This window comes from Suillus plorans (assembly GCF_016647745.1).
Source record: "Suillus plorans strain S12 chromosome Unknown HD556scaffold_75, whole genome shotgun sequence".
Lineage (NCBI taxonomy): Eukaryota > Fungi > Basidiomycota > Agaricomycetes > Boletales > Suillaceae > Suillus > Suillus plorans.
In genome coordinates, this window is record NW_024537459.1 from 175817 (window position 1) to 202103 (window position 26287).

Sequence of the window (26287 nt, forward strand, 5' to 3'; positions counted from 1 at the left end):
TATCGAATGCAGCCTTTCTCTTGATGGCGTGTTGGACTGTGGCTTCATAGCCATCGAGGTGCTGCTGTGCGATGTACGCCATGTGGATATTGGTATCGGACAATCGTATCGCTGAGGTGCTGTCAGCGAGATCAGTACGTGTCATCTTGACTACGAAAGATCATGAAATTCAGCCAAAATCCATGTTGGCATCAGTACTTGCGTTCGGCTGCAACTGTGTCGAGCTAATACCGATCCGGCAATGTTCTCGGATTTTAGATGTCCGACGGACGGTACACATCTCCAGACTCCCGACAGCCCTTCTTCCTTTGGCACATAAAATTCATCCTCAAACTTTCTCACTTGGCTCGTAGCATTGGTCCATTCAATTTCTCCCCCTTCGACTCCATATGTTTGATCCATACAAATATTGAGGCACGTTCTACATCCGGCCTGGTCCCAATGCGAGGGCGCTTCGATGGTAAAGAATTCGGTTGGACACGTGCTTCTAAACTCTCGGTCGTCTGGGGGTACGATATAAGCTTGATTGGCTGAAAGCTCAAGCACCTGTGAGTTTCTTTCCGAAGTGCATGACAATCTCGGCTTGCGACTGATGAAGATGGGTATCAAACGGTATAGGAAGACAGAGGCTTATCACTTTCTTGCGTGAGAGGACCTGCCCTAAGCACCAAGCCGATTCGAAGATGCATCGATGAGAATTCGAGCTTGACAGTCTTGCCTCGTTGGGATTGTGCGCGCTGAGTGATTCTCCGATGCAGACTGACGGCTGATTAAATTTACCGTCCACGTAGAAGTTTGAACAATCCCTAAGGTTGTGACAAAAATTCTGAATGAATAAGGTTTTGACCAATTTAGGTGACCCAGTGAGTCACTAGTCGTGAGCGGACGAAGTCGTAGACGAAAATGTATAAAAAGGCTTCTTGAAGATTCCAATGTAGTGCACTGACGAAGTACTCATCAAGCTCACACCTCTTAACTGGAACATGAAGCTTTCTCTTATTTTCAGCTCGCTCGCATCTATCGTGGCTCTTGCTATGGCATACCCCACGGAAGGAGCCATCGCGAAACGTTCCTGTGAGTATTCATGATTCAGATCACCATGCCGAGGTTGATAAGCGTAACTTGCTCCCAGATGTGGAGAACCGCGAGCAATTTGGCTCCGATCTCTTCAATTACAACGAGCCTCATGCTAAGGGTAAAAAGAGCGAGCGATCTGATGCCGATGGCTTCAATTAAAGCTCGTCTTGAACTTTGGCAGGTTTCACGCAGGTGAGTTACAGTCGTATGTCTTATTTTATGTTGGAGTCATCCATCGTACTAGGTCTTGCATCGCTGCAGCCTCACCTCCCTGTACATCTACATATCTTGACTACCGTATCTGATTGTTTGATGGATGCCCATGTAATACATTCCCAGTTGTCTCACTCTTTTTGACTCAACTACAGACCCACCGTTTTTGCCTCTAATCTGATGACAATATTAGGATTCGGTGAATTAGCAGTGGCACCGCTAGTAACCGGGCTCTAGTTAGCACCCTCTACGAGGGCCTACTAGTAGTTAACGTTTAACATGTGTACAGGACACCAAGTTCACTTATGTAAATTGACCCATAGTAGTCTTTTGACGCTAACTCATGTGTCATTATCACATTATCGACAAGCAACTATATATCTTGTCTTGAATGGTCTTACTACGGGAGACTACGCGTTCCTCACATCCTAAGCAATAGCATGTAGCAACATATATATCGCGCATGGCTAGAAGAACAACATACAACAATAACAGAGCTGAGAAAGCAATAAAGCTGAGCGATTTTTGGGCGTGATTCTCTGTCACTCACCAGTACCCCAGCAACTTCTCATCGATTCAGCTGAGGCTATGACATCGCATTGATGCTACTCAACCGCACCACAAGAGGAAGCAGAGATACATTCTCACTCGACGCGTAGTACTGCACGCAGTCCAGATGAAACTTACAACAAATGTCAGCTGGGAATGCGGTAACCACGTTAATGAAATAATGTCACCTTGAACCTAGAGACAAGTAGCGTCAGACCTCACATTCCAGATACCGCACGCAGATATTGGGGCGCTCACCAGTGGTTAAAGTTAGACTCAAACTTCTTCAGAAATTCCCAGCGTTTGTTCATCGCCTGGTCGCCGTCGCCACTCTCCACTGCTGCAAGCGCTTGATTGGCGGATTTGGTGAAGGAGGAAGTGTACAGTGCGAACGTAGAGCATGTCACTATCATGCGTGAGTACGCCTGGAAGTGAGATGATCAGCGGGTGTTTGGGTCCGAGGTCGCACACATACCCTCAGCAGTTTGGCACTCGTCAACATGCATTCTTTCAGGCACGTGTCCAGAAAGTCTACGTGATCCCTCAGAAGTTGGTCTACGGTAGTAACCTTGGCCAATTTTGCCTCTAGCGCCCGCCAGTTAGGTTCAAGAACCTCGAATGTCGTGAAAGCCAGTATTTGCTGAACAAAAGCGAGCATGCGAGCTCTCAGAAGTGCGACTCGCAGTCGCCACTGCTCAAACTCGGGGTGGTTAGGCACGGAACGCCGCCAGGGACTTGTTTTCTGTTCTATCCACATCGATGCGAGCGATTGCTCTACATGCTTGAGATGTAAGAGAAAGCGGAAGAGGAGCTGGTAACGCAAAATCGTTTTGCGAGAGATGACGAGTGAAAGCGGGAATTTCACGTTGTAGTCGAGTGTAAGGGCATCAATCGCTTATTTCAGATGAGCAAGGACGGTAGCGCAAGGGCTCGACGCACATACCTAACATAGGCTTCTTATCATCCTTTTCCCGGTCGCGATCCTTCTTTGCTTCTTCATCTGGCACGCCTTCGCCTTCCTCACCGCCAATCACGCCGCTTACGCTGATGACCTTAAGTAACCATTCATACAATCCGCTGCTCGCGATGCTGACTCGCACATCTTCACGGAACGCGGCATCTTCCCCTGTAAGTGCAAGGTCGAGGAGACTCTGTAGCTTAACGATACTGACACCTTTCGCGGGCTTCTTCAATTCTAAGTGGGCAAGGTCTAATAGGTGGGTGAGGAACGATGAGGAGGCTAGGAAAAAATAACGCTTGAGAGAGCGGAGCCGAGGTATGAGCTGTTGATCTTGCAGCAGGAGACGTAGGAGGGTGCGATTCGCGTGTGTATACGCGTCTTCGATGAATTTGTAAAGCCTGTAAATGCCCATGAAAAAGACACGGGGACTCAACCCGATGAAGAAACACACTTTTCATCTTCCATGGACAGCGACTCTTTCGTTATATCCTTCTGATCGGCTTGCACCTCGATCCCACATTCACGTATCACGTTGAGATATTTACCTGCAAGTAAAAACTTGTGTTTCCAACCCTCTAGAAGGGGCGGTATACAGGCGCCACCGGGTAATCGTCCTCCAGCAGTACGTGGCGGTGGAACACCTGTATGCTGGCGCTTCGAAGAAAGGGTAGAACCATCGCGAAGCTACCCAGACATCAGTACACATGCATCCCGTTCTCTCAGGCACAAAGCTCACCGTATATCGCCTCTCCCAATACTCGTCCGTATAGTCCACTTCCAAAATGCCCTTACTGATGAACTTGCTCTCCTTGACACACAGTTCCTCGTATGGGTCCTCGAGACGACCCGTAGTTGTCCATACCCTGAGCATCTCGACATAGGGCACCCCCGCTGCAGTTAGAAGAGTGCTGTATACCTTGACTGCGGTAGGATCGCCTGACATGGTCTGCATGCGCTCGTATATCACCGTCAGCACTTCACCACCCTTCACATTGATAGGTGCGTCTGATGTGCTCTTCTTCATGTCAGACAGAACGGCCTTCAGCTTCGCCCCGCCGAGCCCAAGTGCTTCATCTCGTGCTGCCTGCTCTGGATCAGACTCAGAAGAAGACGATGATGAAGAGGCGTCGTCGTCATCGGTAGTAGCGAGTTCAAGGATGAGCTGATAAATAAGGGATAGGGTATGCACTGTTGGGTGGACATAGAACCATAATTTCTGTAGACTAAATTGCGGTGAGGTGTTGAATGCATGTTCGAGTTGAGATAGGAGAGTTTGGTAGTCCTTTCAAGGGGTAAGTAAGACGACGCCTAAGCGATGAGGGAAATTGACCTTGAGCATGTCCCGGATGGCAGCGCAGAGTGCATGATTGACAAGCCCAAAATCGAGATGGCTGCGGCTCTCAACAAAAGAGGAGATAGCGGTGTAGTAAGTACCGAGCGGTACTATCCGTTCCGTTAGGTCTCGAAGGGACGAATCTATAAAAGATGAGCGAGAACATCTTCTCTGACCTGTCAGACAGACCTAGCGGGGAGGACAAAACAAAAAGTATTCCCTTGAGTGGGTCATCATCTTCTGGCGAGTATTCAGGATGGTGGGAAATATATGTTCCCTCGATACCCTATAGAGATGAGATTCAGGTGAGGACGAGGTGAAACACAGGGCAGAAGCACGAGAACCAAGAAGAAATAAATTACTAGACAGAAATTACGAGGTCAAGCGGGAATGCCAAACGTCTGGTCATTGCTGTAATTGTGAGTTGAATGTGAACTGAAACGAAGGAAAGGGAGAGGTCAAAATATGAGATAAATAGCAGACCAAACGTGGTGATCGGACGTTTGACACAAGCAAGATCATAGGTTGTTCCAACTGACAACGAAAAAAAACGGCCATACACCTCGAACATAACGACCACTCGCGAAGACATACCATTAAGACATAAAGAAGATCCTCCAAAATCAAAGCTTCTTGTATATCCACGGGAAGATTGTCCAATACATCTTCCTTTCCCTTTCCCTTCATCTTAGGTATCGAAGCAGATGCGCCAACTCGCGAGTTCAATGGTGCGCGCACGAACGAAGTTTCGGCGATGAATGACGGCTCGTGGCCTGCATGCCATCAATATCTGTAATATGCAGGTCATCGAGGACCACGTACTTTTGCTACGGTTTTCTCGTGACGAGTGCACGCGAACATCTGGATCTTCGTAGATATCGTCGCTCAGTTGTCTGTTTCTGCGAACAGAAGCGATAGTGCCGGTGATCTGAATGGTCGATTGTCTGCATGTCATAATAAATATACAAGGAGACTCGTACCTTGGTATACTCTTTTGCAGATAAACCAAGATTCTTCTTGCGGCCTCCTGGACGCGTTCGTGGAGTGTAAGGGTCCATGTTATTGGACGACTATGCAGATTGGTAATGGACGCGGTAGATGCACAAGACGCGTAAATGATAATTGTTACTGTTTTTGGTAGTCACGATTTTCTACTTCATCCTCGGAGTTCAAACCGGGTCTGTCTAGATTTCTGTTGGGAGCAATATTGAAGGACCTCAACGCTTTCAACCATGAGGGATGCCAACATCTTTGCATTTCGCAAGGCCATGCCTCGAATGGTCAGTTCCGTAGCTCTTCTTTTCACCTCCAACCTAAACACACAAAATATCTCCAACAGAGCTGGTCTCCGCGTAACCTCTACAACCTTTGGAGGCGGTCTTGTGGAGCCGAGGCCGAGGCCATAAACTTCACTCGCTCACCCAAGACGTTGTTTCAACAGCGGTGGATATCGAAAGCACTCGTACGTGCGTACCACGGCGACTTTATTAACGAGAAAATATTCAAGCGGTGGTACCTCCCCGACACACTTCCCGACGTGCGGCCTCGTCAGCACGCGCTTTCTAGTAATGGTGATCTCGACGCGTTCGCTGGGCGTACCGAACAGCTGGAGAGAGCAAAGAAGAGAGCATATGACGAGCAAAAGAAAGGCTTGGCTCCTGTGGGCAGTTTAATGCTTGCCGAGGTGGAGCGACGCATTGATGTGTTCATCTTTCGATGCTGCTTTGCGCATAGTGTCTATGAGGCACGGAGACTCATCATTCATGGATCCATCCTTTTAAATGGCAAGAAGGTGCGCTAGTTTTCTTCTCTGGTGTCAGTTTCGATACACTAATCCACCTCTTCAGCATACGGATGCCAATACACGTCTAGCCCCAGGTGACATGATCTCCGTTGACCCTGCAGCCATTCGTTTCCTCCAAAATCCTGAGTCTTCCAAGGCAGAGTCCGAGGGTGAACAATCTTCAAACTCAGAACCTAAAACCGAGTCTTCGGATCTCTCTCAGTCCATGCCTTCCGCAAAACTTGCACCTACGAAGTCCTCGTTGACGCCTTTCAACCTCCCTCCATATGCGTCTCCTTTCATCTTTATTCCTGCCTATGCAGAGGTCTCCTTCCCCACCTGCAGTGCTATATATGTGCGCCACCCGACGGCACGCCCAGGATACAGTGAAATTCCAACACCTTACGACGCTGATGGTGAAGTTATTCGGCTGGCATGGGAATGGTACTCAAAGATGCGTCCAAGGACAAGGAGTAAGAGTCAGATGGCGAGGGAACCAGAGAATCGTAGGGTTGGTGGTCACTAGGCATCACTTGTTACCTCTACTTTGTGTGCATTTCGTGAATATCTTTGATGCTGATGTTGCTGAAGTACTATGCTGTCCTCCACCTGTGTCTTGTGCGGTTCAATGTTTCCCTGCTTGTTACATTCCATGGATGCCGCTGTCGACTGAAGAGCTCGTGCGACGGTCGCGCAAGCTTTCTGTTGATACCCTATGAGGGTCCATTTGCAGCCTTCTGTCACTGGCCGTTCCACGTTGAATATGCGCGCGTTAAGATGTGCAATGGCTTGGTCGTCCACATTCGCACGCGCGCTTTGTGTCTGCAGGTTATGGGCTCCCGTCTTTTGAGTGACGTATGGCTTGCATATTTCTCGTTCGTGCAGCCTACCGACTTACCTGACTCGCACTATCTTCTCAGTGTCCTCAAGTTTGAGTATGGCCCTTCGATCATTCACAGGTCATCTAAGGAAATTGTGTCTCCTGCCGATCAACGCAGGTTGATGCGCCGTGAGCAGAAGCAGTAAAAAAGCTCAGACGTCCTTGGAATGTCAACAACAAGTGGTCCATGCGCAGACTATTCTGTTGTGTCTCAATCGCTATTACGAAGGGTCTATTTGGATGCAGCCTCCAGTGAGTGCTGTTTTTGCACAGTATCAGTCCGATTGCCAGCTCGTCGTCGTTTCTTCTGATGAGCCACCTGCTTTGAATCTGGAGAGCCTTCATATTCGCGACCCCTTCAGCACCACGAAGTGCGTGATTTATCTACTGAAAAATGTTAATACCATTGTAGCTGGAATTCCTGGATCTCAAGATTTTCGTCCGCAATGAAATATGGAACTACTTCAGTTACTTTGGATTGCCACCTGTTTTCTACCTTCAATCCCAGTGCCGAGGATTGTATAAAGGATAGGGGAAAATACAATGAACGATTAATCGAGACAACGGGTGCCCTTACAAAAGGATGTTGTATCGGGGAATTGGTATGCACACACCGTCACCGATCTCACCATTGTCTGAAACGGGTAATTATGAATAGTAGTGTCGCTTCGACATTCATGCGCGTTGGTGACCCTATCAGATAAGTGCTCCCGGCAACATTGTTAACAACAAGTCCCCTTGGCATCAGTTGGCATTGTGTTTGGAACTCGTTGACGACGAGACAATGATGCATATGCATGAGTGCCCCTGACTGCATGTGGAAGTCTCAATTATCAGTGTCACACATCACACCTGTCGTGTCGTGCTGCTGTGTTTGGGAACGGGGCCCATGATGGTCGAATGTACGAAACGTTCATCTCCACCTGATGGGCACGGGTTGATGTACGTGTACTTTGATGATTGCTCTGTAACTCGAGCCTCTAGCATGGAAACGTGTTATAGAACGAACCTTGACTCCCCTAACCAGGCCTTCAGGACAGGAAGGTATTCATTAGTTTATTCTGAGCGCTGATAACTGAAAACAGCAGATTGCCCGACCTGTTTCGGCCATGTTTCACGATGTAATTACGATGTTCAACGGACATGCGATGCGCAACAGCCATGTGATGTACAGAGGCTGGTCATTGGTCAATCTGCTAAGCCACCAAGATTGGCACCCCCATCTGCTGCGGAATGATAGGACGACGCGGTGCTGAGGTAAGATAGACTTTTGAGATCGAGCAATACCAGAAACAGAACATTGCATCCTGACTTACTGTTGCAGATGATCTTGTCTATTAGCGACGGGAACTTCGGGTTTGATACTCGTGACGGAGATGCATCGATGAGGACCGTCCATGAATGTTATTTTCGATCAACTTTTGTTGCCGCATATGTCGCTTACTATAAATTGTTCGAACATTTGTATCGCCATTTCGACACAGCATCAACCTAACAGTATCACATCCATTTAAAGGTGTCAATCCTACCGCATCAACTTGCCGGTGCCGCCCAAACCTGTGCCGTTTCGACAGGCGTGAGTATACGCCTAATGTTTCTGTGCTGTTATCTCGCTTTTACCTAAGATCGGACGATTGATATAAGAGATAAGAGTACGAATACTACTGCCAGTCGTGGCTTCTCTGCTACTCCACTTAATGGTATCCTCAGGCCTTATTAGATAGCGCGAGACCTGCTAGCGCGAAGACATGAATCACTAATGTTGACTTGACTATGCACGACCTACCCATGCAAAGCGCTGAGAATCTCCTCCTTCCCCTTGTGAACCCAAGCCGTCGGTATTTTGTCCGAATCGTCCTTCGAATATTGCCCAACTTGAAGAAAATTGTTCTCTTTCGAGAACGCCCATATTGCCGGGTTTGGAGCCGGCGTCGTTGTAATAGCATGAAGTTCCTTCCCTGGATAAAGTAAGTGAGAAGTATACACCCCCGGACAGCAATGAGACTCACGTATAATATTCTCCACTAAATATTTCATGTTCTACGTTCTTGGGTGAGCGAATACATCCCCAGATGTAAAAAAAAATAGACGCACCAAGTCATTCTTGTCATAGCCTATCAGATAAATGTCAACAAAATCGTGTTGGTCACTCGGAATGGGACGACTTGCCAAACGGATCTAAGACCATGCGTTAAATGAATAAGCGCAACATCTTAGCTTTGTAACTTACTTTCAATTTCCTCCCCGGCCACAAGAAAACCATAGAAAACAGAACTCTTGATGGTTAAATGAGATAAGACGACACAAGGAAGTGTGATGCGCCTTACAGCAATCACAGTCGCTGGAATGGTGAACCATTCGAGTGTGGTCCATAGCTGGAAGGGCTGTCACATACAACGACGGTATTAACTAGCTGTAGGCGGGGAAAGACTCCAACATACCAAAGCTGCAATATAAAGCATTGTGATCATCCATAAATGCGAGGAGTAACTATGTGAAAAATTAGGGATCAAAGAGGCAACAGGCGTCTAGCGATCACGCACGAAAACGGAATCGGAGTGGCAAGGATCCTTTCTAACCCAGTCAGGGCATCCACGAGCTGATTAAGTGACGCGCAAAGCACACCTGCGAGTGTAATTACCAGTGACACAGAAAACGAGTCCGGTAAAACACACCTATGGTCGGGTCACTCACGGTCTGACGGGTTTGCAGTGCAGCAATGTAGGATGTCTTTGGGGCTCAAAGATTAGGCCTTGTTAACTTCCGTGCATGGTGAGATCCACGTACCAAGTACAGAGATATTTCCAAAGGGACGTTATTTTTACTGGGGCGGAAATTTTGACGTGCGCCATCTGCTCCGAGCTTACAGAAATGTTTCTTTATGATTCCCCATGCCCAAAAGAAGACCGGAAATGGAAAAGCTACTTGCCAGCGGCGCCTAGGAGGTAATTCGGCGGGTAGAAGAGACTCCGGATCATAATGAGGCGGTGCGATAGTTTTGGTGGTTTCTGTCCAGAGTGATTTGTTATCGGATTTCTCAGGTACTGCCACTTCTTGGGTTGGACCAACGGCTGCATCCCCAGAGAGTTCCGGAGTATCGCGATTCGGGTGATGTCTATGCCTGCTGCGTAACTGCCGAATTTGGTCATTTTTTAAAGGGATAACGGCAGGAAACGAGTAGTGGGATGAAGAGAGGAAGGGAACAAGCGGGTAAAGATCTTTATAGTAAATTCCTTCTTCCCCTCGCAGGTAGTGCTTGACGGCGACAGCATACGCCTCGAGTAGATTTATTACCGTCTTCTTCTCAATGAGGGTCATGGCGTATTCCTTCTGAGTCTTCGCTGAGTCCTGGTTGGACATTTCGTCAGCAGTCGGACAATGATTTTGGGAAGCCGAAAAAGTGTTATCTGTAACGTTTGAGTGACCTTTGCGAAGAAGATGAGGGCTTGTGCACCTGGGATATGAAACCACACGGTCCGAGCAAAGATGCGGCAGTTTAACACGATATGAGACCAGAGTCTTGCACCCTCATTATAACGCTCGAAACTGGATGATGTCCGAAAAGATATTATGAAACCGAGAACGGTACCGAACCTGCGATGATAATCTGTCAAAGATGGTTTCACTGGGACTGATGACCACCTACACAGTGATAAGAGTCGGCTGAATCGATAATACTCCGTGCATGTAATAGTTAATCACGCATATTGAAGACGACCAGATACTAGTGATAATCAATGCAGGCCAACATCTACTTAGGGCGGTACTCGAAAGCGTGCCCCAGAAGATCGAAAGTGTTTTCCACCATGTGAGGGGCTTGTTGCGGTCGATGGCTAGGGTGGGCTCGAATGGATTGGCAAGGTTAGTCATCTCAGTCTTGGACTCGGACATTGGTGAACGAGACATGAAAAGATAGTTGGAAGGAGGTTTAAAAGCCTCGCAAAAGGCCTTTGCGAAGAAAGACGCGCGATTCTTACATACATGCTTGAGGAGGACATATTGAAATCCCAACTGAAAAGCGCCCATATGAGTGGGCGGCGGCCTATGCTTCTTTTTGGTACTCACACGGATCTTCCTTCGAACCCCTGAGCTCACAAAGTCCGAGTACTTGATGAATGCCACCGAAGGTACTTCGGTTCCCAGAGCTCGCGTAATACGCCTCGCAACTTTGCTTGTCCACCATCCTCATCTAATTGCCCCACCGCACCAATCTCCACCCGTCCGCTGCTCTTGTCCTTCTCCAGTGATTGAAGGCGCGCTTTCAGCGCCCATTCCCGGCCGCTGTCCTCCGCCAAAGCCCACCTTCTTTCCGCCCACTGCAACTCATCCTACATCATCATGTCACCGAGGTCCGACAACGCCGGACATGCTGTCATGGAGTTATTCAAATAATGATACAACCATAGAGGGCAAGTTGTACTGCCATTGGTGCTTGTTATCATCATCGTGTATTCGAAAACACGACTCCACGAGCCTTCGCTGGTACCGCCACCGCCATCCTCTTGCACACCTGCGAGCTCTCTCTTCGGATAAAAAATGGGCATTCCCCTCGCAACTACCAGTGTTGGACGACCTTCTCATGCTTGGGAACGGCAACTCGAACCTTTGATGTGTTGTCCGTTTCGGAATCCTTCGCCAGAGTTGGACAAGCTTGGAACATTGATGAATTTGAAGGAACCGGGTAAAGTCCGACTCATAACCATGAACTCGGGCCTTGGCGGACAGAGGATGATACATCATATGATGCAACTCCGCAGCGCTCAGCTTTCGTGTGTCAAAGATTAGTACGTGTTTAATGTGATAGTAATGTGGCGTAATTATGATGCCTCGTGCCACCGCACATGATGAACGTTCAATGCCTCAGGGACAGAGCTACCTACTTCAATCAAGTTGAGTATGTCATATCCCATTTCTTATTTGTTCCCTAGAAGTCTCAGAATACACAATACAGAAATAGAGATCACGCCGTGATCAGGCATACAATATTCGACATTGAGTGCTTTTATCGTCTTGTGCTATCAAAAGCATGACATTCACATCCTGACAGATTCGATCTTATCGGCAACATGATGAATATATGTTGTGGGATCTCACAGCGCTCAGCGCTCAGTGCTGGAAAAAAATGCTAGTCGCGCAGGTACCAAGTCCGTCGCCCAGATATAATCTGGTCCGTCCTCGATGTTCTCTCTCTTAGCCTAGCATTCTTATCCAGTTTCCCAACGATTACGGTCGTTAACTAGTTGTCAGTCGCTTATCATGATGCTCGTCTCTCATGTTTCAAATTGATTGATACTATGCTAAATCGGAACCCCGAAAAATATCTCAAATCACATCAACATGTTGCTTTGTGTTTGAATATTGTTTTTGGGCACTTGGGTTCTCCATGTCGGCGTATCATGGACCATGGTATTGAGCGTTCCAAGAAAATCGGACGGCACATTCGCCTCTCCGACTTCCAGCGCTAATCGATGTTATATCATCTGGGGTCATGTTCAAAGCTTCCATGGCTATCATATGATCATGATGTTTACAAAGGAGCTTGTTATCAGGCCTTCGCCGTCACGAGCTGTTCCCGAGTCGGTTTATGGAATATGGATGGACATATGCTTTTGCAAACTTTTGTGGAGGGTTAGATCATTTGGAACATCAAGCCCCACAATAAACGGTGAATCGATACTTCAGAAACGACGGGTGCCCACACAGTAGGTTGTTGTACCGGGGAATCGGTGTGCACACCGTCACTGATCTCACCGTCGTCTGAAATGGGTGGTTATGAATAGTGTCACTATTTGTGCTTGAAACTCGCGTTGGTGACCCTATCAGATAAGTGCTCCCTGCAAATTGACAGCAATATTGTTAACAACAAGTCCCCTTGGCATTAGTTGGCATTGTGCTTGGAACTTGCGTTGACGACGAGACAACGATACACATGCATGAGTGCCCCTGATTGTGGAAGTCTCAGTTATCAGTGTGACACGTCACACCTGTCAACATTGTGCTGTGTTTGGGAACACCAATGGTCCTCATGATCATGATGTAGGAAACGTTCAAATCTCCGAGTCCACCCGACGGGCACAGGTTGACGTACGTCGTGCTTTGATGATTGCTCTAGATCTGTAACTCGAGCCTCTAGCATGGAAACATGTTATAGAACGGACATTGATCAGCTACTAGGGCTCCCCTAACTTATAGGCCTTCGGGACAGGAAGGTATTAGTTTATTCTAGTAAAAGTAAGCGCTGATCACTGAAAATAGCAGATTTCCCGACCCGTTTGGGCCATGTTTCACGATGTAATTGCGATGTTCAACGGATATGCGATGCGCAACAGCCATGTGATTTACAGAGGCCGGTCATTCTGATAAGCCATCAAGATGCACCCCCATCTGCTGCGGAATCATGGTGCTGAGGTAAGATAGACTTTGACTTTGTAGAAGAGGTCTGATTGGGTCTTAACTGGTCAGCAGTCTTATGCCACTGGCCAGTGGTATCTAAAATAAGTAACAAAGGTTAGTACGCATTCAGATCCTCGGAGGTCGTAAAGGTGATGCCTTATAACTTTGCTTTGTATCTGATGTATGGAATACAAGGCCACCTCTAACAAGGTTGAGTTATCTGTGCTTCATACGTGCTGTGAAGCGCACGCTACTGATCAAGTCTCAGTGCTGAGCCCCAGTAAAAATCGGTCGGACAGCCTCGCACGGAGATTGTCGGAAATCGATCGAATTTGAAAAGTTCAGTGTCCGTAGACTGAGGTGAGTGCTGAGCGCTCAACGTTCCAGCGCTCGGTTGACCGGTCAGGCAGCGCTGAAGCGCTACCCGTTCATCGGACAAACCTAGGAATGTCACGGTGCTTAAAGCATCTTCCGACTACTTAGGTGATGTGCTTCCTGGAAGTTATTTCATCTCAATCATTTGTCAGAACCTATCGGGGCCGCCGCCCGGTCTATTGAAATGTGCACTAGCATATCGTCCGACGAGGAATTTTCCGCATCTTTTCTTGATTGTTACCGCCGCTGATGATGTACAATTGGTATACTTTTGCCGCATTCTCCAAACGATAGTACGTGCGTACTTGTAGCCAGGGACAAGGTTGCTGCCGGTGAAGGCTTTAAGCTCTATCTAGTACTATAAGTCTATAATTAAGGTGCTAGAAACCGCCTTTTTGCGGCAGAAGTCGGAGTATCGCCACGACAATAATTATTAATAGTACGTACCGCCGCAGTTAACGTTGTTCAATACATTTGATCACCGCGTCAACACAGTGTTTCACAAACTGGGCCAAGGTCCTCATTGCCTGGCATTTTTGCAATCAAACACAACCCGAGGTTCATCTGATTGTAAACTTGTTGATAGATGGGCCTAAGTCGTGATCATAGGAAGTACCTTACGAGTCGCGATGCACACCCGTTGATGTGACCACACGGACTGACATTAACCGGCCAGGCCCATCGCAACAGGATTGCAATTTTTTTGCATTGTAATGTCGCCCATTTCTATATCAGAAAATTCATTGTCACAGAGCGCTAGATTGGATCATATATAGTGCGTTCCCTTTCAGAGATTGTACTGTTTACTTGTTCTTTCGCCAGGCCACTCACTTTCGAGTCCTTTATTCTTTTTAGGTGGGCTTCTGGAAGTCCCCAAGTACTGTACTTTCAAGTCCACAGGATTCCTACCATTCCTTTCTCAGCACCTTCTTGTTAACATGGGCCTGGACGATAACCTGGTTTATCACGCCGACATTTTAATTTTTGGTATCATCCTCATATTCACCCTTGCCAGTCTCCCCCGAGCGTATGCTCGTCTCAGCCGCAGGTCGGAATGGTCTCAAGGTCACTTCCTTCGTTCAATAACACCTCTCCCTGCTACCAAGCCAACGTTCAACGCCAAGCGCACCCCTTTAGCCCCCGTTGAACCCGAGTCCTTTGTGGATCTTGACCACGGCAACTCATCGACTGCCTGCGCCCCATTATCGTCTGAACACCAAAACAGTTTGATGCATGTCGTTGATGAGAAAGCCCTGCCAAAAAAACCAAACCATGGCCCTACTGTATCATCTATCTGGCACCACGTGGCATTTGTGTTACGCTACCGTGTTCACGAAAACTACTCCGTTAACCAAGTTCTCCTGATACTGGCGTACATCATTATTATATTCTACGTGTCTTTCTACCAGTCAGACCCATTTACGGACCCTCACCGAGCCGGATTTGTTATTGCTTCTCAAATTCCTTTCGTATATGCACTAGCCACCAAGAACAACATCATTGGCATGATGGTGGGCGTTGGATATGAAAAGGTGTGCTTGATCCACATGGTGTTTACTACGTTGTTGATCGCAGCGTGCAGTTGAACTTTCTTCACCGCTTGGTCGGTAAACTGATGGTCATCGGTGCAAACGTCCACTTCATCGGCTATGGTATGTACTGCCTTATGCCTTCTCCGCTTTTGTCTCATCTGATGTGTGCTTGGCGTAGTCTATAAATGGAGCCTCGCTGGCGACATCTATAGTAAGCTCACCGAGGATTATGTTCGCTGGGGGATCGTCGCATTGGTATGTTTAGACATCCTGGGATTCTGCTCCACCGAATACGTCCGGTCAAAATCATACAACCTGTTCATCACATCGCATGTTGCGAGCCTCATCATCTTCTTATTCGCTGTAAGTATTTTCCCCTGTCTTGTTACCGACGCTAATTGTGTATAGGCATGCTACCATGAGCCTACCTGTGTTCCCTACGTGATTGCTGCATGTGTATTTTATATACTAGATCACGTCGTTCGCGCCATCAAGACCCGCATCACTACGGCTAAGCTGCAACCTCTCCCAGAGCTCGGAATCACCCGAGTCGAGGTGCCTTCAATCAATGCAGGCTGGCGTGCAGGGCAGCACGTCCGCCTACGTGTGCTGTCTTCATCTATGGGATGGTGGGGATGGTCTGAGGTACACCCTTTCACCATCGCCAATGTGGCAGAAACATCGGAAGGAATGGTTCTTATGTGCAAGAAGACTGGCCACTGGACGGGCAGTCTCTTCAGTATGGCTCAAACGGCTTCTTATGGTGAAACCGGCAAGGAAGTCGGCCGTGATGTTAGAGTGATGGTGGAGGGCCCCTATGGTGTGTTGTTGTTTTGCCGGGGAGTCGATGCATCTCATGACATTCTATTCTTTCCTCGCAGGTGGCGTGGGACATACTGTGATGTCGAGCTATTCCGGTGCGATGTTTGCTGTTGGCGGGAGCGGCATCTCCTTTGCGTTATCGGCAGTGCCGGATCTGATCCAGGCAGCCACGGGCGTGAAAGTCATTGATATCATTTGGTCCGTCCAAGACCCTTGTACGTACCATCTTCTCACCATTTCCCTTGATCGTGATGCTCATCTGCCTACGCACAGCATCCCTCACCCCTCTACTCCCCCTCCTCACAAACCTCGTACAACAAAACTCTTCTACTCGTGTAAATGTGCACGTATACTACACCCGCGCAATTAGCACGTCATTCCATAGGGCGTACCTCCCGCAAGGTATCACCATCCTGCCTGGCCGTCCCAAACTCGGGAAACTACTCGATGGAGCGATCACGGACACGATATCAGCTGGGGGCTCTAATGGTGTGTTCGTAGGCGTCTGTGGCCCTTTATCGCTGGCGAATTCCATGGCGCGTGTGGTGCGATACTCTGACGTTCGTTTGTGCACGGCTGTGGGTGGAGTTAAGCTCCACGAAGAAACCTTTGGGTGGTAAATTAGATGTATTTTGCGGTGCAGCCCGTTGACAGGCAATGCACCACTCATTTGTTGTATTGTTATGTGTTTCTTATTCATTATCGATTAGGTATGAGCTCTACTTATAGATGTTGGAGCTCAATTTATTGGCTGGTCCATGATGAATCAACCTTTGAAATTTGAAGATTTAAGAGCGTTGGTTGTACAAGAAACGTGTTCACGATCAATATAACGGGGCGGCTGGTTCCGCGGAACCAATGTATCGACACCACGTGAGCTCCATTCTGAGTTCAGATCGCTCGTTACTCGTAGCCGCCCTGACTCCCTCGAACACCAACTTGACAAGAAGTTGAAGCCTGGTCGTTGTCGCTGTCGTTCTTCCCCATGATGTTATCCATCCCGCACATTAATATTAGCCCCAAGTCCGTTTACTCTTTTCACAGTATCGGAGTCGAAGTTTGAAAGTGCATGCAGCTGTCTAGTATGCGCTCAGAATCCAGATAGACTCGGCGGGTGTACTTTTGTGCCACGGTAGGCCACTATTCCGGATATCCGATTGGTTGTCCTGGACAATCAATGGCATCGTGATCTACTCTGTTAACATGCACTGGGCGCGCGACTGGCGTGATGTAGCACTCCTACATCAATGATATTGAAAGATCTTAGACGACTCACGAGCGCACACCGTGCCAACCGCGTGGTCTATACAGATCTCCTATGGTACCAGACCTATAGTACTTACAACTATTCGACTACAACACTTCCCTAGGTTCGAGCGTCTTATTGACGCTGTATATTTTTCGACCGAAGGTGACCGAATAGCTTCTTATCTACATATAAGTACCTGCCCCAATATCAGTATCATTTCATATCTTATCTCTGCTATCGACTTGCGCTTTGCAGGAGCCATGTCTTCTGATTCCAAGCCTCGTGTGCCTCTGGTCATCCTCGGGGCGGGGGTGACTGGACTTACCATCGCCTACATTGCCGCCTGCGACTCGGATGTGGATTTTGATATCACGATCATAGCAAGAGATATGCCTGGGGATTGGCATTCTCAAGCTTGGGCAAGTCCATTCGCGGTGCGTGCCTTTCGAGCGTTCTTCAGACTCTTTCTTACTTCAATCTTGCTTAGGGTGCAAGTTGGTCTCCAAATCCGTTAGGCGCCACGGATGAGCGCGTACGACGTTGGGAGCAGATAAGCTTGTGAGTAACATATCACAAATGTTTCAAGATTTACGGACAAGGCTTCTCAGTGACAGGTTGTGGGACATGGCTCCATCAGGCTTGGTCAAGGTCAGTCTTTATTTGAACGCTGGTCAATCGGCATGACTGGTAAACATTCCAGAGAGCACCCGCCAAGGTCCTCGGGGAGACGGATGGCCTTCTTTCTACTATCTGGTGGCAAGACCTCGTGCGTGATGTAAGTCCGATTTTGATGTCCTGTTGTTCTTAGATCCTAAGTACAAGGGTGATAGTTCAGATTGCTCTCAGGGTCCGAAGTCCCTGCATCATGCAAAGTGGGCGCTGCTTTTACCACGGTCACGGTAAACCCTTTTGAATATTTACCATGGCTTCGATCGGAGCTCGAGTCTCGTGGCGTCGTGTTCCGTCGGCAATACATAAGGAGCTTGGACGAAGTCAAGCCTCTTGTGGGGAAAACCGGGTTGTTGGTCAACGCCACGTCTCTCGGTGAGCACATGATAGCCATGCCAGCTACCAATAGTTATTGACGGTCCGGATCCGAAGGTTCACGGTCTTTGATCGGAGTAGAAGATACAGCAGTGTATCCGATCAGAGGACAATCTATTATAGTGGAACGCACTGGCTTGGAGGAATTTGTAGCAGTCCGGTCTGGTCAGTCCGTATTGAGAGTTGTGTCTCACTATCCCTGATGTGTCTGGCCTTGTACGTAGGTGGCGGGTTGTCAGAGCTACCCACATCCATTACTCCTCGCCCTGGACTAACGCAAATGAATACCGCGTCCCTAAACGGAACGTATCAAGTAGAAAGCTGGGACACATCCTTGGATATGTCGGCTGCAAAAGGGATATTGGAGCGGTGCTCCGTCATAGCGCCATGTTTGAAAGAAGAAGGGACGAAGATCCTTATGCACACCGTCGCTCTTAGGCCGGACAGGAAAGGCGGTCCACGTGTGGAAGCTGAGCGCATCTCGCTTCCCCTCGTACGAAGTGACGGTTTAGCTCCCAATCCAGGCGGAGATGCGGAACAACAGCAGGACATAACGGTCATCCACGCATATGGAATGGGGTGAGAATGCTTTCCGAAAATCGTGCGAGTTCTAACCTTCAGTTTCAGAGCCACGGGCTACCAAAGATCCTGGGGTGTAGCGATCGAGGTTCTATCTCTACTGAAGGAGAATATGTAGACAGGCCGTCAAGATCAACAGCACAATGTCTAGTTCTACTTTTCGTTTCGAGCTCGCCATCGCACATATGCGACACTTAGCTTGAGCCTCACTGCCACCTAATATCACGCTTCATTCCTCAGTCCTTGGCTTCAACCCTGAGTGCTTAACGCCTCTCGTGAGCACAGCCTGCCTGCTACTATGAATACTCAATGGGGAACGATGCCGGATGGACTGCCGCAGAATATATATTCATAGCTCTTTCTCAGGTGACAGCATTCCTGCATATCGCATGTAAAGGTGGGCCTGAATTTGGTGGTGCAAGAATGGAAAGTTGATACCGGACTACAGACTTGAATTCCTATACCTGAACGGTCTGGATAAGGGAAGAAGGCTGAGCTGAGCCCTTTTCCTTTTTCCCTTCGGCCGCCTGTCAGCGTTTGAAGGCAGGGCAGCATCACATCAGCGATGAGGACAGTAACGCCACTCCGTACATCACGAACGCGAGCTAATTCATCTTACACACATTTTCAGACGGCCGAAACTACTAAGTTCGCTTATTCTTCTGATGAACTTCTGCAGGTACCTGGAGCGTTTCCTTGTAATCAGGAAAAAAACACTCCCATACCTGTGAAAAATCTTGGAATTTATTGTAAATTCCAAGATTTTTCACAGGCACGGGAGATCTCTTTTTCCTGGCTGCATGGACGCACTCCAGGCGCCTGCAGAAGTTCATACGGAAAAGTAGACTTAGTAGTCTCGGCCGTCTGAAAATGCCTGCAGAAGTTTTATCCTGCGAAGGCAACTTATCTGAAGCGATGGATGTCCTCAGAATATCATGAACATTTTCGAGGAATGCGAGCCCTAAAGCGTCCTTTGGCATACGGAAAGGTGTCGATGCAAGCAATCATGGACTAGTATGCCCTTGCGGGAGATATCATCCGAAGGTTTCCTTGCGTCGCGCACTGCACGTGCAACTGCCACGATTAAAAGTTGTGATATGCAAGACAACCTTGAATTCCTGATAGACTACCTCTACAGAATCGATCAATGCATGCACATAGCAGCGTCTATATGGCTCTTCCCAACACCCATTCACAATAAGAATAACACAACGAAGACCATGTAAGTTACGGAACATGACAACAAAAAATGCAAAGGAACGGAAGGTGCACTCAAACGTGTGGCTGCAAACGCGATTATCAGGGGAAGAAATGAGCCTCTAGTCTATAGTCTATGTCTAGAAATGCGATATTGATAGTCCATCCTGTTGAGTCCGCTAGTTGTGAATGTTGATGCTTAGCCTTCATTCCCGGCTCACGTCACTACAAATATGTGGTGAGCTCATTGTTCTCAGATGGAGAGTTTGGTTGAAAAAGAAGGTATTCTGAGGTAGAAAGAGAGGAAAAAAAAAGCTCAGTACTCACCGTCCCCATAACTTCACCCTCATCCAGTCTCCAGCAACTAAGCTTCGGTTTCGCAGGGAGAATAGAGTGCTCAGATATGCACTCCGCCAGAACATGAACGTCGCAACACCTCCACTCGTCCACTATAACCCAGTCAACCTATATATCCTACAGTCACAGTAGTAAACAACGTACCTCACGTCCGAAGATAGGCAGGTCAGCAATTGCCTTGTCCGAGCCGATATAACTGTAGATAATGCGTTAATATAATGAGCAAGCAGAACAAGGAAATACGCACGCCAACGAGCCTTGATGACTGTAATGGAAAGGCTTCAACTTGACCTTGTCTACCTGCTTCTTCAGTTTCTCTGCCTCTTCGCTGGTCTCAGCATGAGACAGGTCGGCCTCGAGTTTGTCCTTCTTCGCAAGTAACTTGAACACGCGTGAGAGGTATGAACCCTGCTGGCTTGCGACCTGGGCAGTTGGAGCGTAAGATGAGGCCGTACAGTCACCGATAGCAAAGATATCGCGAGTTCCCTTCATGCGAAGGTGGTCATCGACGGTAATCCCGCGCTTGTTCGCCTGGTCTTCAGGAAGCTTCGCCATCAGATCCCGTGTTATTTGGCGACTAGTGTTGCCCTGTGAGAAGACACATGAAAAACAGAAACACCAGAACGAGAACATAACATACAGCAGCCCACACAACCATCCCGCATGGCACCTCTCGTTCGACACCATCGGGGCCCTTGAGAACGACGCTCTTCTCGTTGACCTTCCTCACCATGGTCTTCGTGAGGATATCAATGTCGGATTCCTTGAACGTGCGCTCAGTATAGGCGATCAGTTCTTTGCTGAATGAGGGAAGGACACTGGGAAGAGCCTCGACCAGTGTGATGCGGATCCGTGAGGCGAGTTCTGGGTACCATGACTTGAGATCCTCCTTGGAGTTGATGAAGATACACGGTCAGGCGATAGGAAAGGAAGAAGGAAAAATGGCAGTCGTACCTCCAGGAAGTCACGGAGTTCACCACTAAGTTCGATACCCGTTGGTCCACCACCCACTACCACCTGCCAAAGAATGAGTACATGTTCTTGGGTAATCAAAGTTCACGTAGAAGAAACAGATCCATCTATGCTGACAGTAATTCATAGTTCCCTCACAATGGAGGACGAGAACGCAAAACGTGGAGTCACAAGAAAGAGAAATTAGAAAATCGTCAGGCGTACCATATGCAACAACCGGTCTTTCTCCTCGTCACTTTGGCCTGGGAAAGCAGCACTCTCTACACCTATGAGCAGCTATGAGTTGTACATCACAGATAATGAATGACGCCAAAACGCACAGTCCAAAAAGCGTCCTTGCATCTGCAATATATCATTGTATTCAATAAGGTGGCAAGGGGCAGAGGAAGCATAAGCGCACCTTCTCAGCATCATGAAGTTCTTTCATGAAGCATGCGTGCTCCTTCACGCCGGGAATACCAAATGTCTGCGTCTCGGCACCGACAGCATATACGAGATAATCGTACGGTATGGTCGTACTGGATATTTGGCCTCGGATCTCGGAGTCATCTGTGATAATTCAGCTCTCGTTATTATCTGAAAGAATAATGAGGGATGGAAAACACACCTGAGAGCGTAACAGTTTTGTTAACCGGCTATTGTAAACAAAGCACGTTAATCTCTGCTGAGTAATATGTGAGAAGAGACGTACGTCAACTTCCTTGGCCTCTGCTTCAATGACTAAAACCTGACGTTGTTTGTGTCGCGTCAGGTAGCGAGTAGCTGTATTTTTGTTGTTGTCAAAATCTGCAGCAGGCAAATATGAAGGGAACTCACGCTGGAGGATAGATCGTGCATTCAGCGTACCAACTGCCACAGAGGGAAGGAGAGGCGTGAAGAGGAAGAAGTTCTTTGGGGAGACAACGATCTAGTATATCGGCATGCAATCAGCCTGTGAACACGGCATTATTGAATGTGACATACAGTGTTATAATCGCTGGTGTCAAGCCCTTTGAGGAGGCTCGTCGCTCCCCAACCGCTACCTAAGATGACCAAGGTCTTCTTTGAGGGATCGAATGGGAGTTGTAGCCCGGGGTTTTTTTCCTTATGTGCGATGTAGTAGAATGTTGCCGAAGCTGTATGTCAAGATTACATGGTTAAGAGAAGGTCGGACAACGTCCCACGATCAGTCAAAAATGTTGCTTGTCAGAACACAGCACTTGCCTCCGACCACTGTTACGAGTGTCACACGTCCCAGAGTCTGCAAAAAGTATCTCCATCTCCCTTGAGACGGGGGTGGTGGTGGAGTCTATTCATAACGAAGACTTAGGATATCAACGAGAGAGTTGGACACAGGAAACACACCTGTGATGCAGCGGCGCCCGTCGAGGCTACAGACCCTGATTGGGCTCTGGAAGTCGAAGCCGTCAAGAAACGTTTTTGTACATGCACGTGAGAGCGGACAAGCGTCCTGCTCATGGACATAAGGCGGACTGTGCACCGAAATAACCTATTATAAAAAAATTGACTTCAAGTTTGATCAAAACTTACATTGTCGTGCAGCCTGCATCGGACAGAGGTACAGTCGAGGAAGAAAGAGGAGGTTCTGAAAAAAATTAACGGCTGTGTATAACTTAAAGGCGCTTCGGGGAGTCGGGGACGAGTCTTGCCGGAAATTAGTTCAAATGACGATTTCATTCTAACCTTTACCTCCGGCCCACCTCCGTTTCGGCGCCTAAGAAGTGCTTGACCTCCGAGGTCACCCGAAAGGCTCTAGGCCGGTATCAACCTTGCTTTAGCCTTGTTCCAAAATCAATCTATAGTATGCACGTCGGATCATCTAATATTCGAACGCGATGCGTGTTTCGCCTCACTTTTGACTGGCGCATATGACACTTTTTCCTGGAGACGACGCGTTCCGGTTTACTCCCGCAACTTTCGAAGCAGTTCAATCGCCGGACTTCAACGTTACACTTACTCAACAAATCAAATTGCAAAGCGACCGCCTGGCTCCGAGACTATAGTATGAGGTAGTAGTCAACCGGATGCATCGCATTAGTTGAACTAAGTTGTCGGCCGTGGCAGTTGCGCAACTGGGCTGGTCCTTAGACTGTTTCGAAGGCCTGACCAATCGGAAGCATAGCACCATAGGCAGCACCCCCCGATTAGTCGTCCATGGCTGCGCCTTCCCAGCACTTTTCCAGTACTCAAGTCTAGTAGCCAGCCGTACTAGGCGGACTCGGATAGGTCATCATCACTCTATACTTTGCGAACGATGTTCCTACCAGCCGTGGCGCAGCTCGAGGCTGGACCTTCTCTCAAGTATAATGTATAGGGAATCGCCAAATCTTGGAGTCTTAGACTGCCGCAGCTCAGACTCATCATGAAGGACACGAGACCAATAACATTATAGGATCATTCAGGAGCAGACCGGGTCCAATGCGAAAGATAGCACTGCAACTCACACTATTTAAAACATAGTGGCCCGTTCTCCACAATGCGTTGAGTTCTTCGTTTTTCTTCATTAAGAGAAGTGAATTTCTCATGGGTTCCTAACTCTCCGAATCCTCACATTGTCACCGGATGCTAGCTCAATGGCAAGAACGCTAAGTCTGTAGTTAAGTCAAAAAGGATGAGACAACTGGCTCTCTCGTTCTTAGTGATGCATGTTTAACCTCACTTTTAACTGGCGCATAAGACACGTTTTCCTGGACCGAGTTTTGGACAACACGTTCCGGTTTATTCCCGCAACTTTTGGAGCAGTCCAATCACCGGACTTCAGCGTTACACTTATTAATTCGCAAAGCAACCGCCTGGCTCCGAGACTATAGCATGCGGTAGTAGTTAACCAGCTGCATCGCATTAGTGGGACTAAGTCTTAAGTCATGGCTGTAGCGCGGCTGGCCTGGTCCTTAGACTGTTTCGAAGGCCTGACCGATCGGAAGCACGTCACTATGGGCAGCACCTCCTGATCAGTCGTAAATTCCGAGTCATCTTCATGGCTGCGCCTTCCCAGTACTTTGCCAGTACTAGCACTCAATTCAAGTAGCCGGGCATACTAGGCGGACTCGGATAGGTCATCATCGCTCTATACTTTGCGAACAATGTTTCTACCAGCTCGGCTTTTTCTGCAAAGCGTTCACCATACAGGTGATCCTACGTACTACTGGAGGTCGATTACCCTGTGGTGCTTGTATACCACCCCTTCTGGAGAGTTAGAAACACAAGTTTTTACTTGCAGGTAAATATCTTAACGTGATACGTGAATATGGGATCGAGGTGCAAGCCGATCAGAATGATGAAAGTGTCGCTGCCCACGGGCTTTATTGTGTCGAGTCCCATGTCTTTTTCATGAACATTTTCAGGCTTTACAAATTCATCGAAGACGCGCATACATGCGAATCACACCATCCTACGTCTCCTGCTGCAAGATGAACAGCTCATTCCTCAGCTTCGCTCTCTCAAGCGCTATTTCTTCATGACCTCATCGTTCCTCACTCACCTACTAGACCTTGCCTACAGAGCTGAAGAAGCCCGCGAAAGGTGTCAGTATTGTTAAGCTACAGAGTCTGCTCGATCTTGCACTTATAGGGAAAGATATCGCGTTCCGTGAAGATGTGCGAGTTGGCATCGCGAGCAGTGGATTGTATGAGTGGTTGCTCAAGGTCATCAACGTAAGGGGCGTAATTGACGGTGAGGAAGGCGAAGGCGTGGCAAGCTACAATTGATATAATGTCTCTCATTTTAGACGGGAACTGAGAGAACCTGACACGAGTTGGAAAATGCAATATGCAATGTCATCAGATGATAGCTTAGTGGCAAGAACGCTGGGTCTGTAGTTGAGTTAATTTTATTTTGAAAGAGTACGCGAAACAACTGGAATTGTGGGATTGTATTACATGGGCATCCATCATGTCGGCAAGCGAGATATATGTACAGGGAAGTTACTTGTGGGTGAGGCTGCGGCAATGCCGGAAAACTCACATGCGTAGAAATTGTCGTCAAGTTTACTGGTAATGGTAGTTGAAGTCGTCGGCATCAAGTTCCTCGCGCTTCCACTCAGCACTGTTGGTGTACGCGCGGTAACTGTATTGATCACTGTCAAGCTCCTCCCCTTTTCCCTCGACTCCGTTCGCGTACGAGCCATCAAGTCCTTCGCGCTTCTCAACATCTGGCAGCAAGTTACGCTTAGCAACCTCCATAGTGATGAGTGGTTTGAATACTCACCGGAACGTTTCGCAATGGCTCCTTCCATAGGGTACGCTGTAACAAGAACCACGATGGATGCGAGCGCGCTGAGGACGAGAGAAAGCTTCATGTTTGAGAGATGCGACTTGTACTTTGTTGATGGCTACATTGGAATTCTCAAGAGGGCTTTATACCATTTCGCAATTCCCAGGTCACCTGAATTGGTTGAAGCCTTATCCACTCAGAACTTTTGTGAAGGGTTGTTCTATAAGTGGACGTTAGCCTGAGTGTCATTGGAAAATCACTCAACACCCACAATCCCAACGAGGCAAGACCGACACCCGAATCTCATCTTCAAATTGGCCTAGTGCAAGGACAACACTACACTCCCAGGCCCGATTCTCGCATTCGTAAATCGGTCGGAGATCACAATACGCCGAATTCGGAGTCACCGTCGCACCAAAGATACAAAGTCAACTTCAGAGAGCTCACGGCGGACAACCGTTAACGTTAACACAAGGAAATGAAAAAAGAACGACAGTACTTCCTCGCGCAATCCGCAGCACGGTTGATCATGACGTGCCGATCTTGGTCCCTCGAAGGGCACGAATGTGTAATATTAATGGCGATAAGATGTTTTCTGTATCAGCCAAATTGACCCAACGTAAGTCGAGTAGGACACCTGAAAATGCATAGATGATGAACCGGTGACTAAACAAAAGACGATACATATCTAGAGACACAGCTAAGACGCACACATGGTGTAGCGTAGCTAATTTTAGAACTCTGTCCGGCTCTCTCGTT

At 48.0% G+C, this 26287-nt stretch overlaps 7 protein-coding genes across 7 annotated transcripts; 3 read left to right on the forward strand and 4 right to left on the reverse strand.

Annotated features, from left to right (window-relative positions):
- Window positions 1–1612: 1612 nt before the first annotated feature.
- Window positions 1613–5246, reverse strand: HD556DRAFT_1407670 (Spc98 family-domain-containing protein). The gene is given in 12 exon segments (XM_041304058.1): window positions 1613–1972; window positions 2078–2082; window positions 2096–2264; window positions 2315–2733; window positions 2783–3198; window positions 3252–3484; window positions 3537–4082; window positions 4131–4276; window positions 4323–4419; window positions 4728–4906; window positions 4956–5061; window positions 5114–5246. 12 exon segments carry the CDS (start codon window positions 5189–5191, stop codon window positions 1877–1879), a joined length of 2490 nt encoding a protein of 829 aa, XP_041155091.1. The 5' UTR covers window positions 5192–5246; the 3' UTR covers window positions 1613–1876.
- Window positions 5247–5286: 40 nt separating this feature from the next.
- Window positions 5287–6887, forward strand: HD556DRAFT_1407673 (uncharacterized protein). Its single transcript, XM_041304059.1, has 4 exons — window positions 5287–5413; window positions 5473–5925; window positions 5981–6771; window positions 6837–6887. Exons 1-3 carry the CDS (start codon window positions 5366–5368, stop codon window positions 6440–6442), a joined length of 963 nt encoding a protein of 320 aa, XP_041155092.1. The 5' UTR covers window positions 5287–5365; the 3' UTR covers window positions 6443–6771; window positions 6837–6887.
- Window positions 6888–8434: 1547 nt separating this feature from the next.
- Window positions 8435–10966, reverse strand: HD556DRAFT_938899 (UPF0187-domain-containing protein). Its single transcript, XM_041312079.1, has 13 exons — window positions 10862–10966; window positions 10443–10807; window positions 10251–10390; window positions 9584–10203; window positions 9472–9526; window positions 9340–9421; window positions 9238–9286; window positions 9124–9180; window positions 9027–9072; window positions 8966–8974; window positions 8891–8910; window positions 8806–8836; window positions 8435–8754 (listed from the first exon to the last, which is right to left on the reverse strand). The coding sequence occupies exons 2-13, from the start codon at window positions 10700–10702 to the stop codon at window positions 8579–8581; spliced, it is 1545 nt and encodes a 514-aa protein (XP_041155093.1). The 5' UTR covers window positions 10703–10807; window positions 10862–10966; the 3' UTR covers window positions 8435–8578.
- Window positions 10967–14035: 3069 nt separating this feature from the next.
- On the forward strand, window positions 14036–16718 carry HD556DRAFT_1407738 (ferric reductase like transmembrane component-domain-containing protein). Its single transcript, XM_041304060.1, has 6 exons — window positions 14036–15096; window positions 15147–15216; window positions 15275–15459; window positions 15505–15916; window positions 15978–16133; window positions 16192–16718. The coding sequence occupies exons 1-6, from the start codon at window positions 14503–14505 to the stop codon at window positions 16536–16538; spliced, it is 1764 nt and encodes a 587-aa protein (XP_041155094.1). The 5' UTR covers window positions 14036–14502; the 3' UTR covers window positions 16539–16718.
- A 709-nt stretch (window positions 16719–17427) lies between these two features.
- HD556DRAFT_1246378 (uncharacterized protein) lies at window positions 17428–18908 on the forward strand (the record flags this gene model as incomplete). Its single annotated transcript, XM_041298604.1, has 8 exons — window positions 17428–17601; window positions 17655–17725; window positions 17776–17815; window positions 17868–17942; window positions 17998–18211; window positions 18269–18393; window positions 18453–18790; window positions 18839–18908. The coding sequence occupies 8 exons, from the start codon at window positions 17428–17430 to the stop codon at window positions 18906–18908; spliced, it is 1107 nt and encodes a 368-aa protein (XP_041155095.1).
- Window positions 18909–20310: 1402 nt separating this feature from the next.
- Window positions 20311–22780, reverse strand: HD556DRAFT_1434322 (NDE2, mitochondrial external NADH dehydrogenase; the record flags this gene model as incomplete). The annotated part of the gene is made up of 14 exons (XM_041305310.1): window positions 20311–20436; window positions 20489–20540; window positions 20592–20932; window positions 20985–21233; window positions 21299–21361; window positions 21521–21582; window positions 21637–21658; window positions 21717–21865; window positions 21924–21951; window positions 22008–22078; window positions 22133–22223; window positions 22280–22431; window positions 22520–22604; window positions 22661–22780. The coding sequence occupies 14 exons, from the start codon at window positions 22778–22780 to the stop codon at window positions 20311–20313; spliced, it is 1611 nt and encodes a 536-aa protein (XP_041155096.1).
- A 2522-nt stretch (window positions 22781–25302) lies between these two features.
- Window positions 25303–25613, reverse strand: HD556DRAFT_1448461 (uncharacterized protein; the record flags this gene model as incomplete). The annotated part of the gene is made up of 2 exons (XM_041307432.1): window positions 25303–25466; window positions 25523–25613. 2 exons carry the CDS (start codon window positions 25611–25613, stop codon window positions 25303–25305), a joined length of 255 nt encoding a protein of 84 aa, XP_041155097.1.
- Window positions 25614–26287: the final 674 nt, after the last annotated feature.

What these genes read in the sequence shown, in the direction of transcription:
- HD556DRAFT_1407670 (XM_041304058.1), bottom strand. Translation starts at nt 5,191, where the DNA reads ATGGACCCTTACACTCCACGAACGCGTCCAGGAGGCCGCAAGAAGAAT. An exon ending in ACGAGAAAACCGTAGCAAAA is followed by an intron (nt 4,907 to 4,955) that starts GTACGTGGTCCT and finishes GATGGCATGCAG; the next exon opens with GCCACGAGCCGTCATTCATC. An exon ending in CGAGTGCCAAACTGCTGAGG is followed by an intron (nt 2,265 to 2,314) that starts GTATGTGTGCGA and finishes TCTCACTTCCAG; the next exon opens with GCGTACTCACGCATGATAGT.
- HD556DRAFT_1407673 (XM_041304059.1), top strand. Translation starts at nt 5,366, where the DNA reads ATGAGGGATGCCAACATCTTTGCATTTCGCAAGGCCATGCCTCGAATG. An exon ending in GCAAGGCCATGCCTCGAATG is followed by an intron (nt 5,414 to 5,472) that starts GTCAGTTCCGTA and finishes TATCTCCAACAG; the next exon opens with AGCTGGTCTCCGCGTAACCT. An exon ending in TCCTTTTAAATGGCAAGAAG is followed by an intron (nt 5,926 to 5,980) that starts GTGCGCTAGTTT and finishes CCACCTCTTCAG; the next exon opens with CATACGGATGCCAATACACG.
- HD556DRAFT_938899 (XM_041312079.1), bottom strand. Translation starts at nt 10,702, where the DNA reads ATGTCTCGTTCACCAATGTCCGAGTCCAAGACTGAGATGACTAACCTT. An exon ending in CGTGTGGTTTCATATCCCAG is followed by an intron (nt 10,204 to 10,250) that starts GTGCACAAGCCC and finishes CAAACGTTACAG; the next exon opens with ATAACACTTTTTCGGCTTCC. An exon ending in TGGAAATATCTCTGTACTTG is followed by an intron (nt 9,527 to 9,583) that starts GTACGTGGATCT and finishes TGAGCCCCAAAG; the next exon opens with ACATCCTACATTGCTGCACT.
- HD556DRAFT_1407738 (XM_041304060.1), top strand. Translation starts at nt 14,503, where the DNA reads ATGGGCCTGGACGATAACCTGGTTTATCACGCCGACATTTTAATTTTT. An exon ending in GATGGTGGAGGGCCCCTATG is followed by an intron (nt 15,917 to 15,977) that starts GTGTGTTGTTGT and finishes CTTTCCTCGCAG; the next exon opens with GTGGCGTGGGACATACTGTG. An exon ending in TTGGTCCGTCCAAGACCCTT is followed by an intron (nt 16,134 to 16,191) that starts GTACGTACCATC and finishes GCCTACGCACAG; the next exon opens with CATCCCTCACCCCTCTACTC.